This window comes from Dendrobates tinctorius, unplaced genomic scaffold (assembly GCF_039654945.1).
Source record: "Dendrobates tinctorius isolate UK_male_01 unplaced genomic scaffold, ASM3965494v1 ptg000022l, whole genome shotgun sequence".
In the NCBI taxonomy this organism is placed as follows: Eukaryota; Metazoa; Chordata; class Amphibia; order Anura; family Dendrobatidae; genus Dendrobates; species Dendrobates tinctorius.
The window spans coordinates 95169419-95182249 of record NW_027361690.1 but is presented as its reverse complement, the minus strand read 5'-3'; the positions used below and the strand labels follow the sequence as shown (position 1 = coordinate 95182249).

Genomic DNA, 12831 nt, shown 5'->3' with positions numbered 1-12831 from the left:
AGATTGGAGCCGCATTTCAGCAAATGGAGTTGGGAATATGGTCAGGATTAATGGTGTCCTCAATGTGGAGAAGCAAACAGATACTTCTCAATCATGCAACACCATCAAGGAGACGAATGATTAGCGACCAAGTTTATTCTGCAGCAAAATAATGAACCAAAACATACAGCCAATGTCATTAAGAACAATCTTCGGCATAAAGAAGAACAAGGAGTCGTGGAAGTGATGACACGGCTTCCACAGAGCGATGATCACACAGAGGGTGCTTAAAACAGAACTAGTTAAATAAGGCAATACTAAGGCTGGACAACTCTGTCTAAAAGCTGAACTTTCAGTTACTTAAAGACATATGAGAAAGGAAAATGATTGAAAACAATCTCCACTACAGTAATAGTAATATGCCAATTTAATAATATTAACAACTATCCATCACACCTAATGCTTGTATTTGTGAAACGTTTCCTGCCTCCGCCTGGAGGGATGAGCTGTGCCGCAGGATCACATTGGCCACATTTACATCCATGCGGAGTTTGTAGCTACTAAGTCCAAGAAGCTCAAGGAAGCAAACACAGGAGGAAATGACAACAGGGGAATGAAAGCAGGACAAGGCCAGCGAGTACACATCCTCCGCAACCTGATGGATCCTGAAATAAAAGACATTGGAATAAGGGATACGAAGAAGTGGGATCATAGAGATAAAATTCATGGGAGTCCGTCAGAGGCGAAATAAAATGTGCATTCTGGTCTAACAATCCCATATTACTTAAAAGGGTGACTCTGAACTTACAGCTGCTTTGGATCTTTGCTTTTCAAAAGATAATGCACAAGAAAAGTGGAAAAGGCAACAGCGGGCCGGCCACTGCGTAAATAGAAAAATGTATCCAGATGTTCCACTACAGACAGCTTTTTCACCAACGTCGGGCAGGAGAAATGTGGCATCACCGAACTGGTGTCTGTAAAGAATAAAAAAAAGCATGTTGACCGTGCCTATACTATAGGTCAGGTGTTCTTGTTTGCCATGCACCAGGTTACTTACCACTTGCTGCCAGAGAATTTGTAGGTTGAAATGTGAAAAAATGAGCAGGATGGAAGGGTGACAAGGCCTAAAAGAAAAAACGGAATAAACTGAAGAAAAAATGTGTTGAACGGTCAGGTAATTAAAAGTATTGTCGAGCAATCTAATATAGGTTTCAAAAGCAGCACAGGATGCTAAACATATGAAATGCTTAGAAGTAATAGTCACCTAGCAGATCCCCCCAGTCCCTACACTCCCGCATCCTCAACTGACTTCTGTGGCAGCCGTGGGGGTTGTGGGAAAGTGCAAGTAACTTCCTTACCCTGAAGTTCGAACCCAACTTCTTCAGTCACTTCCAATCAGTGCGTAAAGCATATAAACCAGCTTTTGTTTTTTTTTTAAATATATTTCTTTGAATACTTAATTGAGAAATACTATTATTTAACCACTTAGTAACAGAGCTATTTTGCAGCTTAATGACCAGGCCAATTTTAACAATTCTGACCACTGTCACTTTATGGGGATATAGCTCTGAAACGCTTTAACGGATCCCGCTGATTCTGAGAATGTTTTATCGTGACATATTGTACTTAATGTTAGTGGTCAAATTTCTTCTATATGACTTGTGTTTATTTATGAAAAAAACGGAAATATGGCGAAAATTTTGAAAATTTTGCAATATTCAAACTTTAAATTTTTATGCCCTTAAATCAGAGAGACAAAGGTCACACAAATTTCTTAATGAAAAAAATTTCTCACATGTTTACTTTACAGCAGCACAATTTTGGAAACAAAATTTTTTTTCTATTAGAAAGTTATAAGGGTTAAAAGTTGACCAGCGATTTCTCAGTTTTACAAAAAAATTTACAAAACCATTTTTTTATGGACCACCTCACATTTAAAGTCATTTTGTGGGGGGTACATGACAGAAAATACCCAAAAGAGATACCATTCTAACAACTGGACCCCTCAAGGTGCTCAAAACCACATTCAAGAAGTTTATTAACCCTTTACATGCTTCACAGGAACTGAAGCAATGTGGAAGGAAAAAATTAACATTAAGGCTATGTGCCCACGTTGCAGAAATGCTGCGTAACTGTCCGCAGCATTTCCGCAACTCCCCGCCACGGGTAAAACGCATGCGGAATTCACATGCTTTTTCCCGCAAAACACAAGCATTTTGCAAGTGTTTTTAGCTTGCAGAATGCTTGCACTTTTCCAAGCGATTTGAAGCATCGCTTGGAAGTGAATGACAGGTTGGTCACACTTGTCAAGCATAGTGCTTGACAAGTGTGACCAACATTTTACTATTCATGCTGCCTAATGCTAAAAATAATAAAAAATAAGACATACTTACCCTCTGTCAGCCCCCAGAGTCCTCCCGGTCGACATTGGCGCTGCCGGCAACTTCCGTTCCCAGGGATGCATTGAGAGAATGACCTCTGATGACGTAGCGGTCACGTAATGCATTCACGCCTGGGAACGGAAGTTGCTGGCAGCGCCAATGAGGGCCGGGAGGACTCTGGGGCCATCAGAGGGTGAGTGTATATCCCTATTTTTTATTTTAGTTCTATTTTTTTACAGGAATATGGTACCCAGGGCATGGAGGAGAATCTCCTCTCCTCCAGATCCTGGGTACCATCCGCACATGAAGCGCTCACTTTACGCATGGTGGGCATAGCCACATGCGTAAAGTGAGTGTTTCAATGCAATCCCTATGGCGGTGGAATTGCCGCGATTCCGCAGAATTAATGGACATGCTGCGGATTTTACCACTATGCGCTTCCGCAGCGGAAAAATCTGCAGCATTGGCACAGCAATTTCGGAATCCCATAGGATTGCATGGGAATGTGTTTTGTTAGCGGGTTTTTAGCGTTTCCACAGCGGTAAAAACGAGGCGGAAACGCTTAAAAAACACAACGTGGGCACACAGCCTTAACATTTTTTTGCACAAAATTTACTTCAGAACCATTTTTTTTTTATTTTCACAAGTGTCAAACGAGAAAATGAACAACAAAATTTGTTGTGCAATTTATCCTGCATACACCGTAATACCCCTTTTTGGGCGCACAGCAGAGCTTACAAGGGAAGGAACGCCATTTGACTTTTTCAACGCAGAATTGGCTGAAATTGAGATCGGACGCCATGTTGCGTTTGGAGAACCCCTGATGTGCCTAAACAGTGGAAAAAAAACACAAGTGACACAATTTCTAGATGTGTGGTGAGCAATTTGAACCCCCAAGTGCTTCACAGAAGTTTATAACGCAGAGCAGTGAAAATAAATCTTTTTTTCTCCTCAAAAATGATTTTTTTAGCCCGCTATTTTTTATTTTCACAAGGCTAACAGGAGAAATTGGACCACAAAAGTTGCTGTGCAACTTGTCCTGAGTACACCGATACCCTATATGTGTGTGTGTGTGTGTGGGGGGGGGGGGGACCACTGTTTGGGCGCATGGGAGAGCTCGGAAGGGAAGGAGCGCCATTTTTGAGTGCAGACTTTGATGGAATGTTCTGCGTGCGTCATGTTGCGTTTGCAGAGCCCCTGATGTGCCTAAATAGTAAAAACCCCCCACAAGTGACCACATTTTGGAAACTAAACCCCCCAAGGAGCTTATCTAGATGTGTGGTGAGCACTTTGAACCCCCAAGTGCTTCACAGAAGTTTATAACGCAGAGCCGTGAAAATAAAAAAAAAAAATCTTTTTTCACAAAAGTGATTTTTTAGCCCCCAATTTTTTATTTTCCCAAGGGTAACAGGAGAAATCTGACCCCCAAAGTTGGTGTGCAATTTGTCCTGAGTACGCTGATGCCCCATATGTTGGGGGTAAACTACTGTTTGGGCACACGTCTGGGCTCGGATGGGAGGGAGCACTATTTGACTTTTTGAACGCAAAATTGGGTGGAATCAATGGTGGCGCCATGTTGCGTTTGGAGATCCCCTGATGTGCCTCAATAGTGGAAACCCCTCAACTCTAGCTCCAACCCTAATGCCAACACAACTCTATGCCCAACCCTAACCCCAATCCCAACCCTAACCCTAAATCCTAACCCAAATCCCAACCCTAATTCCAACCCTAATTCCAACCCTAACCCTAATTCCAACCCTAATTCCAACCCTAGCCCTAATTCTAGCCCTAGCCCCAATTCTAGCCTTAGCCCCAATTCTAGCCCTAGCCCCAATTCTAGCCCTAGCCCCAATTCTAGCCCTCGCCCCAATTCTAACCCTCGCCCCAATTCTAACCCTCGCCCCAATTCTAACCCTCGCCCCAATTCTAACCCTCGCCCCAATTCTAACCCTCGCCCCAATTCTAACCCTCGCCCCAATTCTAACCCTCGCCCCAATTCTAACCCTCGCCCCAATTCTAACCCTAACCCCAAATCCAACCCTAACCCCAAATCCAACCCTAACCCCAATTCTAACCCTAACCCCAATTCCAACCCTAACTGAAAAATGAAAATAAATATATTTTCTTTATTTCATTATATATCCCTAACTAAGGGGGTGATAAAGAGGGGGTATATCTACTAATTTTTTATTTTGATCACTGCGATAGGGTTTATCACAGTGATCAAAATGTACATTGAATGAATGAATGGAATCTGCCTGCCGGCCGATTCGGCGGGCGCACTGCGCATGTGACCGCCATTTTCTTCCTGGACCAAGATGGTGGCGCCCACCGGAGGAGGCAGGAGGGTCCGAGGACCACCAGGAGGAAAAGTGAAAGCAAAATCGCGGCTCTTTTTTTTTTTTTTTTTTTTCGGTCGCCGTTATACGGTTCATAACGGCTATCGCAAAAGCAGGGTGGGTAAAAACCAACCCGAATCATGTTCTCTGGGGTCTCGGCTACCCCCAGCGGCTGAGACCCCGGAGAAAATCCGACTCTGGGGGACACTATACACTTTTTTCCCAGCGCTGTTAATTAACAGCGCTGTGGTTTAAGTACCCTTAACTACTGTCGTTAAAAGGCGTATCGGCAGTCGTTCAAGGGGTTAAGCCTGAATGTGTCTCCAATATAATAAATGCCACACTCTGACACAACTTTGCAAGTTGCCATTTAACGATATATAATAAAATATTTTTACTATATGCACATTATGTACAAAGAGAATGTTTCAATCATCCTTGACCATGTCAAGGACTTAATAGCAGGGACGTAACAATTGCGGGAGCAGAGGGTGCAACTGGCCCAAGAAGTCAGAGACGTTTTTGAGCCAAATGTGTGTCCTCGGAAGCAAATTCAGCTGTAATTTATTATTGAGCAGAGAACCACTGGCTCCCTGCACCGCAATACACTCAGCCGGTCAATCAATTCTCATCTTATGAGGCGCATGATGCTACCACCATGCGCCAGCGCCAATCACCCGTGTGCACCGGCTATGGAGAAGGAAGTGGATATTGCTCGCCACGGGAATGAGGTCAGGTAAGAAGAATCGTTCATTCATTCATTTTTAATTGCACTGGAGAAGAGCACATGGAATTATTACAGAATGTGGGCCAAAATGGGGATATTATTACAGGAAGGCTCTAAGATGCGTGATATTACAGAACGTGGGCCAAGGTGGGGGACATTATTACAAGAAGGCCCCAGGATGGGGGACATGATTACATAATGTGAGACAAGATGGGGGGGCATTATTACATGAAGGCCCCAGGATGTTGGACATTACAGATTGTAGGGCAAGCTGGGGGGACATTATTACAGAGTGTGGACCAGGATGGGAGACATTATTACAGAACAGGGGCCAGGATGGTGGACATTATCATACGAAGAAGATTATTATTACGGGATGGGGGGCATTATAATAGGAAGGGGTTATTTATTACAGTATAGGGGCCAAGACGGGGATATTATTACAGGGGCGAGTACATCTGACCAACATACTGTGGGTGCCTAGATCCAAATGTTACACCAGGGCTCATAGGACTAATTACGCCACTGGTTAAAAGCACTGTTTCTTCATGACACCCCTGTCCATATGATCCATTAGTGCATATAGATGCTAACAGCTGCAGTTTACAAGCTACTCCTGCTCTAGAGGACGCAGCACATTCCTGCATTACAGGATTGTCAAGTTATGGCTTTTTCCCAGCATTGATTGCTAATAGATGGGGGTTGGAGAAGTCTGAGCTGCAGCAATGTCTTTGTGAGTGTGATATATGATGGCCGCTCCGTAGCTCTGGCTAATATATATGAGTAGTATCACTGTTGTAACAATATTAAAATTAAAATCCAAATTCCTGAAAATGTTATTTGAAAATAATTTTTCAATTCACAAAACATAAATTTATGTATACAACGTTAATATTCAATGTCTTCAGTTTTACAAAGGCTCCCCACTGTACCTGAAGAAGATGGTAGAGTGTAATATCAGGGGGTGAGCCGCAGTTAGATGGGTGCTGAGAGAAGAGAGCTGCCCTTAGTTTGGGATAGGGGGTCAACGCCATCTTCAATAATGGAAGGTCCACGTTCCATTGGCAGAGGTTGGGCTCTTCGCTATGCTTCATCATCTGTGGTGAAGGATAAAATAATATTACATACAGCAGACCTTAAATAAGAAGGGACTATGTAAAATTGATCTGAATTACCCCATCAATTCCGCCAGGGGCATACATGATTGTCGCCAGAGCAAGCAGCGTATGCCCATCCAAGAGCATATTGTTCACACTTGGCTGGCAACCAGGCATCAGCATATGGGCATTGGACAGGCTGACCTGGAACATCCGATCAGCATCTAATGGTGAGGAAACGTACCATTAGGAATTAGACAACATCAAGGAGGCATGAGCACTATGGCAGTGCCAGAACAGGAGTCACAGATCTCACCTGTGTGGTCACTAAGTTGTCGATTATGCACCAAGTACCCAAACCACGGGTAAGTATCATGTAAAGTTGTGTCGGCTAAAGCAGAACACAATTCTGGGTTTAATCTGTGAATATCAGATCACACAGTAAGTGACATCATTAATAGTCATTCAATCTGTGAATTACCTAATGAAAGAACTACAAGGCTGCTCTGATCACACAAGTACGATGACTGTCACTGAAATACATTATTTTCCATGATGCCAAATGTTTTGAGAATGAAAGAAAAGCATTTTATTGCCATATTACTAACTTCACAGTTAAAAACAAGGAAAATAATGGAATTTATTAGTCGTTACCTGTGACAATCTAGATAACTGTACAGCATGTACTGGAGACCACGCTCAACACACAAGATGATAAAGCGGTTATGAAAATCTGGACATCCTGGAGAAGCGTCTGCCGGATCCATCAGTCTTCCACTTATGGCTAAACGTTCCACATGACTCTCAAAATCATCCAGCTCAGAGGGAATAAAAATGTTCATCCTGAAAAACAAACAAATCACTAATGGCCTGCAGAGAAATTATATAGAAACTTGCAATCTGAAACTGCATATAAATAATGATTACAGCAGGACTAATCCTACTCTCAGTTATAACCAATAGACAGCGATACTCTCCCAGTACGGCCAGAGTACACACCAGTATGTCCGCACCTATACCAGCGTGGCCTTATCTTACGGTGATGCAACCCAATCATTGCACGGGTCTAGAACAGAGAAAAACCACTTCTGTGCAAACCTTGATAATTGGTCCAATATTTCCTGTCTTGTGTAACTGCAACATAAGGTATCCTCATCAATGACTGCAGGACTGAGGCGAGGCCAGGGGGGGTGCTCTTCATCTCCCTTTTGTTGAGGCTGTTCTGTACTGTTAATCCAAGAAACAATTTGCTTCCAATCATGCCACAGAGTCAAATGGCGCCAAAGGATTTTTGGACTGATATCAGACATGTCTGCGAAAACAGAAATGAGAATGAAATGAATGGGCTTTTCCCTTTAAATAAAGTCACGGAAGGAAGGTGAATCATTGCACTCTGAATGGCCAATCACATTAGCACGTGAGGTGCCACAGACATAGCCATGTTTTGCTCCACAACATTTGTTCCTGGATTTTTATTAGAATATTGCATTCACTCTGCAGGAACAACATCTTTGCAGTAAAGGAGAGGGTCATATAGAGATCGCTGTACTGCAAGACAGAGAAAAGAACAGAGGAACGCTGCTGGCCTCAGCTCACCCGACCGAGAAATTCAATTTCCTTGACCTCAGTGAAGGGAAGAAGGCTACTGCAGTCACACCAACATGTTTAAGTTTAGTGGATAACGGTTTTAAAGATAACCTGTCATCGTAATTTGTAAAGTAAAGACATGGCTGTAATGGCTCTATAATACTGATTACAGCAGAGCTGTGGAGTCGGTAAGCCAAACCTCCGACTCCTCAATTTCCATGACACAGACTCCACCAAAATGGGCTCCAACTCAGACTCCACAACCCTGGATTACAGTGACTCTTTGGTGAGAAAATCCGCTTTGTTGTTGTTCTTTAATCAGTATTTGAATTTTTCTGCCGATTAGATTTCGGTGCACAGGGGCCGGACTGTGCCCTGAGTATTCTCCTGCCTGTCTGTGATGCCCCTCCACCTGCCTTCTCTGTTTGAAGAGATGTCAAACAGAGGGGACTGGTCATTGAAAAAGCAGTGACTTGTTATTAACCCCTTCACCCCCAAGGGTGGTTTGCACGTTCATGACCGGGCCAATTTTTACAATTCTGACCACTGTCCCTTTATAAGGTTATAACTCTGGAACGCTTCAACGGATCTAGGCGATTCTGAGACTGTTTTCTCGTGACATATTGTACTTCACTTTAGTGGTAAAAAATTTTCGCTATAACTTGCATTTATTTATGAAAAAAACAGAAATATGGCAAAAATTTTGAAAATTTTGCAATTTTCAAACTTTGAATTTGTATGCCCTTAAAACAGAGAAATATGTGACACAAAATAGTTACTAAATAACATTTCCCACATGTCTACTTTACATCAGCACAATTTGGGAAACAACATTTTTTTTTTGTTAGGAAGTTATAAGGGTTAAAATTTGACAAGCGATTTCTAATTTTGCAAAAAAGACAAAAACACACCGGCGCTGCAAATACACAGTCAATAGATAAGCTGCTGGCACACCTGGCAAATTAAGTGTGCTATCTGCCACTGGAACCTTACCTTTGAGGAAGGGGGATGGCTTCCCCGAAACGCGTCAGGATTGGTTCTTGCACGGTGACGTCACCACCCACAATTCACGCCCCCCGCCAGTCACGCCCCCTGCTCACCACGCTACTGTTCGGCGGCGCCATCGGCCGTGGCTGTCTGCCGCCCAGGGGGACGCGCTCTCTTGCGGGGAGCTGTTTCTTTTTTGCAAACGGGAGGACGCTCCCTGTTTTTGCTTTAGTTTAGAGATTTTTCTTTCCAACAATTGTGAATACAAGAGCGACATGATCAGCCATAATTAGCCTTCGCAACAGTGAGTAATGCCTGTTTTTAAAGTTTGACTGCTACTTTCAGTTTGGGTGATATATTCATTACACAGCGTTATAAGCGCGGCCACCTTCAGTTTTGATTTCTAATTTTTACAACAAAACTTACAAAACCATTTTTTTTAGGGACCACCTCACATTTGAAGTCACTTTGAGGGGTCTATATGGCAGAAAATACCCAAAAGTGACACCATTCTAAAAACTGCACCCCTGAAGCTACTCAAAACTACATTCAAGAAGATTATTAACCCTTCAGGTGCTTCACAGGAGCAGAAGCAACGTGGAAGGAAAAAATGAACATTTAACTTTTTAGTCACAAAAATAATATTTTAGCGACAATTTTTTTATTTTCCCAAGGGTAACAGGAGAAATTGGACCCCAAAAGTTGTTGTCAAATTTGTCCTGAGTACGCTGATACCCAATATATGGGGGGGAACCACTGTTTGGGCACAAGGCAGGGCTCAGAAGGGAAGGAGCCCCGTTTGACTTTTTCAACCTAAAATTGGCTGGAATTGAGATCGGACGCCATGTCGCGTTTGACGAGTGTCTGATGTGCCTAAACAGTGGAAACCCCCCACAAGTGACCCCATTTTGGAAACTAGACCCCCTAAGGAACTTATCTAGATGTGTGGTGACCACTTTGAACCCCCAAGGGCTTCACAGAAGTTTATAACACCCGGGCGTGAAAATAAAAAATCATATTTTTTCCACAAACATGATCATTTAGTCCCCAATATTTTGTTTTCCCAAGGGTAACAGGAGAGATTGGACCCCAAAGGTTGTTGTCAAATTTGTCCCGAGTACGCTGATACCCAATATGTGGGGGGAACCACTGTTTAGGCACATGGCAGGGCTCAGAAGGGAAGGAGCCCCGTTTGACTTTTTCAACCTAAAATTGGCTGGAATTGAGATTGGACGCCATGTCACGTTTGACGAGCGTCTGATGTGCCTAAACAGTGGAAACCCCCCACAAGTGACCCCATTTTGGAAACTAGACCCCCTAAGGAACTTATCTAGATGTGTGGTGACCACTTTGAACCCCCAAGGGCTTCACAGAAGTTTATAACACCCGGGCGTGAAAATAAAAAATCATATTTTTTCAACAAACATGATCATTTAGTCCCCAATATTTTGTTTTCCCAAGGGTAACAGGAGAAATTGGACCCCAAAGGTTGTTGTCAAATTTGTCCTGAGTACGCTGATACCCAATATGTGGGGGGGAACCACTGTTTAGGCACATGGCAGGGCTCAGAAGGGAAGGAGCCCCGTTTGACTTTTTCAACCTAAAATTGGCTGGAATTGAGATCGGACGCCATGTCACGTTTGACGAGCGTCTGATGTGCCTAAACAGTGGAAACCCCCCACAAGTGACCCCATTTTGGAAACTAGACCCCCTAAGGAACTTATCTAGATGTGTGGTGAGCACTTTGAACCCCCAAGGGCTTCACAGAAGTTTATAACACCCGGGCGTGAAAATATAAAATCCTGTTTTGTTCCCAAATAAATGATCATTTAGTCCCCAATTTTTAATTTTCCCAAGAGTAACAGGAGAAATTGGACCCCAAAAGTTGTTGTTCAATTTGTCCTGAGTACCCTGATACCCCACATGTGGGAGAAAACTACTGTTTGGGCACACGTCAAGGCTCGAAAGGAAAGTAATGACGTTTTGGAAAGCAGACTTTGATGGAATGGTCTGCGGGCGTCATGTTCCATTTGCAGAGCCCTTGATGTTCCTAAACAGTAGAAACCCCCAATAAGTGACCCCATTTTGGAAACTAGACCCACCAAAGGAACTTATCTAGATGTGTGGTGAGCACTTTGAACCCCCAAGTGTTTCACTAAAGATTATAATGCACAGGCGTGAAAATATAAAATCCTGTTTTGTTCCCACATAAATGATCATTTAGTCCCCAATTTTTAATTTTCCCAAGAGTAACAGGAGAAATTGGACCCCAAAAGTTGTTGTTCAATTTGTCCTGAGTACCCTGATACCCCACATGTGGGAGAAAACTACTGTTTGGGCACACGTCAGGGCTCGAAAGGGAAGTAATGACGTTTTGGAAAGCAGACTTTGATGGAATGGTCTGCGGGCGTCATGTTCCATTTGCAGAGCCCTTGATGTTCCTAAACAGTAGAAACCCCCCATAAGTGACCCCATTTTGGAAACTAGACCCCCTAAGGAACTTATCTAGATGTGTGGTGAGCACTTTGAACCCCCAAGTGTTTCACTAAAGATTATAATGCCCAGGCGTGAAAATATAAAATCCTGTTTTGTTCCCACATAAATGATCATTTAGTCGCCAATTTTTAATTTTCCCAAGAGTAACAGGAGAAATTGGACCCCAAAAGTCGTTGTCCAATTTGTCCTGGGTACTCTGGTACCCCACATGTGGGAAAAAACTGTTTAGGCACACGTTGCGGCTCGAAAGGGAAGTAGTGTTGTTTTGGAATGCAGACTTTGATGGTCTGCTGGCGTCATGTTCCATTTGCAGAGTCCCTGATGTGCCTAAACAGGAAAAAAACCCACATATGACATCATTTTGGATACTAGACCCCCAATGAACAAATCTAGATGTGCCCCCAACTAATCTAATGTAAATTAGTAGTGCATGGAGGTGTGGTACAATTTGAAGCAATCCTTCATGCACAGGCCAGGTTTTTCGGGGCAGGTGTTGCACTGGTAAGTGGTGTCCCTGCGTATTCCTTTTTTGTAACACACTCGACACCTTTTTTGCGGCTTACCTTTTCTTGGGGTTGGCGGGACCACCCCCGGAAAATGCTGACCTGGGACAATACGAGCACCTTCAGTTCCTGAAGTACTGGGGCCCGCTCCTTCCTGAGCGCCAAAAATCATGGCCTTAACCACTACCTCCTGGAAATGAAGGTACGCCGTATCGCTGGGACATGCACATTGTGACAGCAGGAATGCGTTGAGCATTGCCATTTGGACGATGTGCACGGCCAGCTTTTTGTACCACACCTTGGCCTTCCTCAATGCATTGTACGGTTGGAGGAGTTGATCAGAGAGATCAACTCCCCCCATTTTTTTGTTGTACCCCACTACACATATCGGTTTGAGGACCTGTGTAGAGGTACCCCGTACAGTGCAGAGGGTACTGCCATCACCATGTATGGTGGTCAAGAGATGGACATCTCTCTTGCCCTTGTACTTGACCACCAGCAGGTGGTCGCTACATTGGGCTCTGCTATCACCTTTTCGGAGCATCTGCCCAAGTAGCGTCTTCGGGAGGCCTCTCTGATTTTTGCGGACAGTACCGCAGGCTGCGGTACGTCGCTCAGAGAGGGATTTGTAGAGTGGGATGCTGGTATAAAAGTTATCAGTGTAGAGGTGATAACCTTTATCCAGCAGTGGGTGCACCAAATCCCACACAATTTCCCCACTCACTCCCAGGAAAG

The 12831-nt window shown here is 43.7% G+C and overlaps 1 protein-coding gene across 2 annotated transcripts in view; it reads right to left on the bottom strand.

The window, feature by feature from the left end:
• Window positions 1-12831, bottom strand: part of SPG11 (SPG11 vesicle trafficking associated, spatacsin) — a 103418-nt gene that overhangs the window by 41395 nt on the left and 49192 nt on the right. For both annotated transcript variants that reach the window (XM_073568981.1, XM_073568982.1), the window contains exons 16-23: window positions 7622-7835; window positions 7178-7366; window positions 6840-6943; window positions 6602-6747; window positions 6359-6523; window positions 1037-1103; window positions 788-953; window positions 436-644 (exon numbers count right to left, since the gene is read on the bottom strand). In XM_073568981.1, coding sequence (XP_073425082.1) covers window positions 436-644; window positions 788-953; window positions 1037-1103; window positions 6359-6523; window positions 6602-6747; window positions 6840-6943; window positions 7178-7366; window positions 7622-7835 — 1260 coding nt within the window. The remainder of the gene's footprint in view (window positions 1-435; window positions 645-787; window positions 954-1036; window positions 1104-6358; window positions 6524-6601; window positions 6748-6839; window positions 6944-7177; window positions 7367-7621; window positions 7836-12831) is intronic.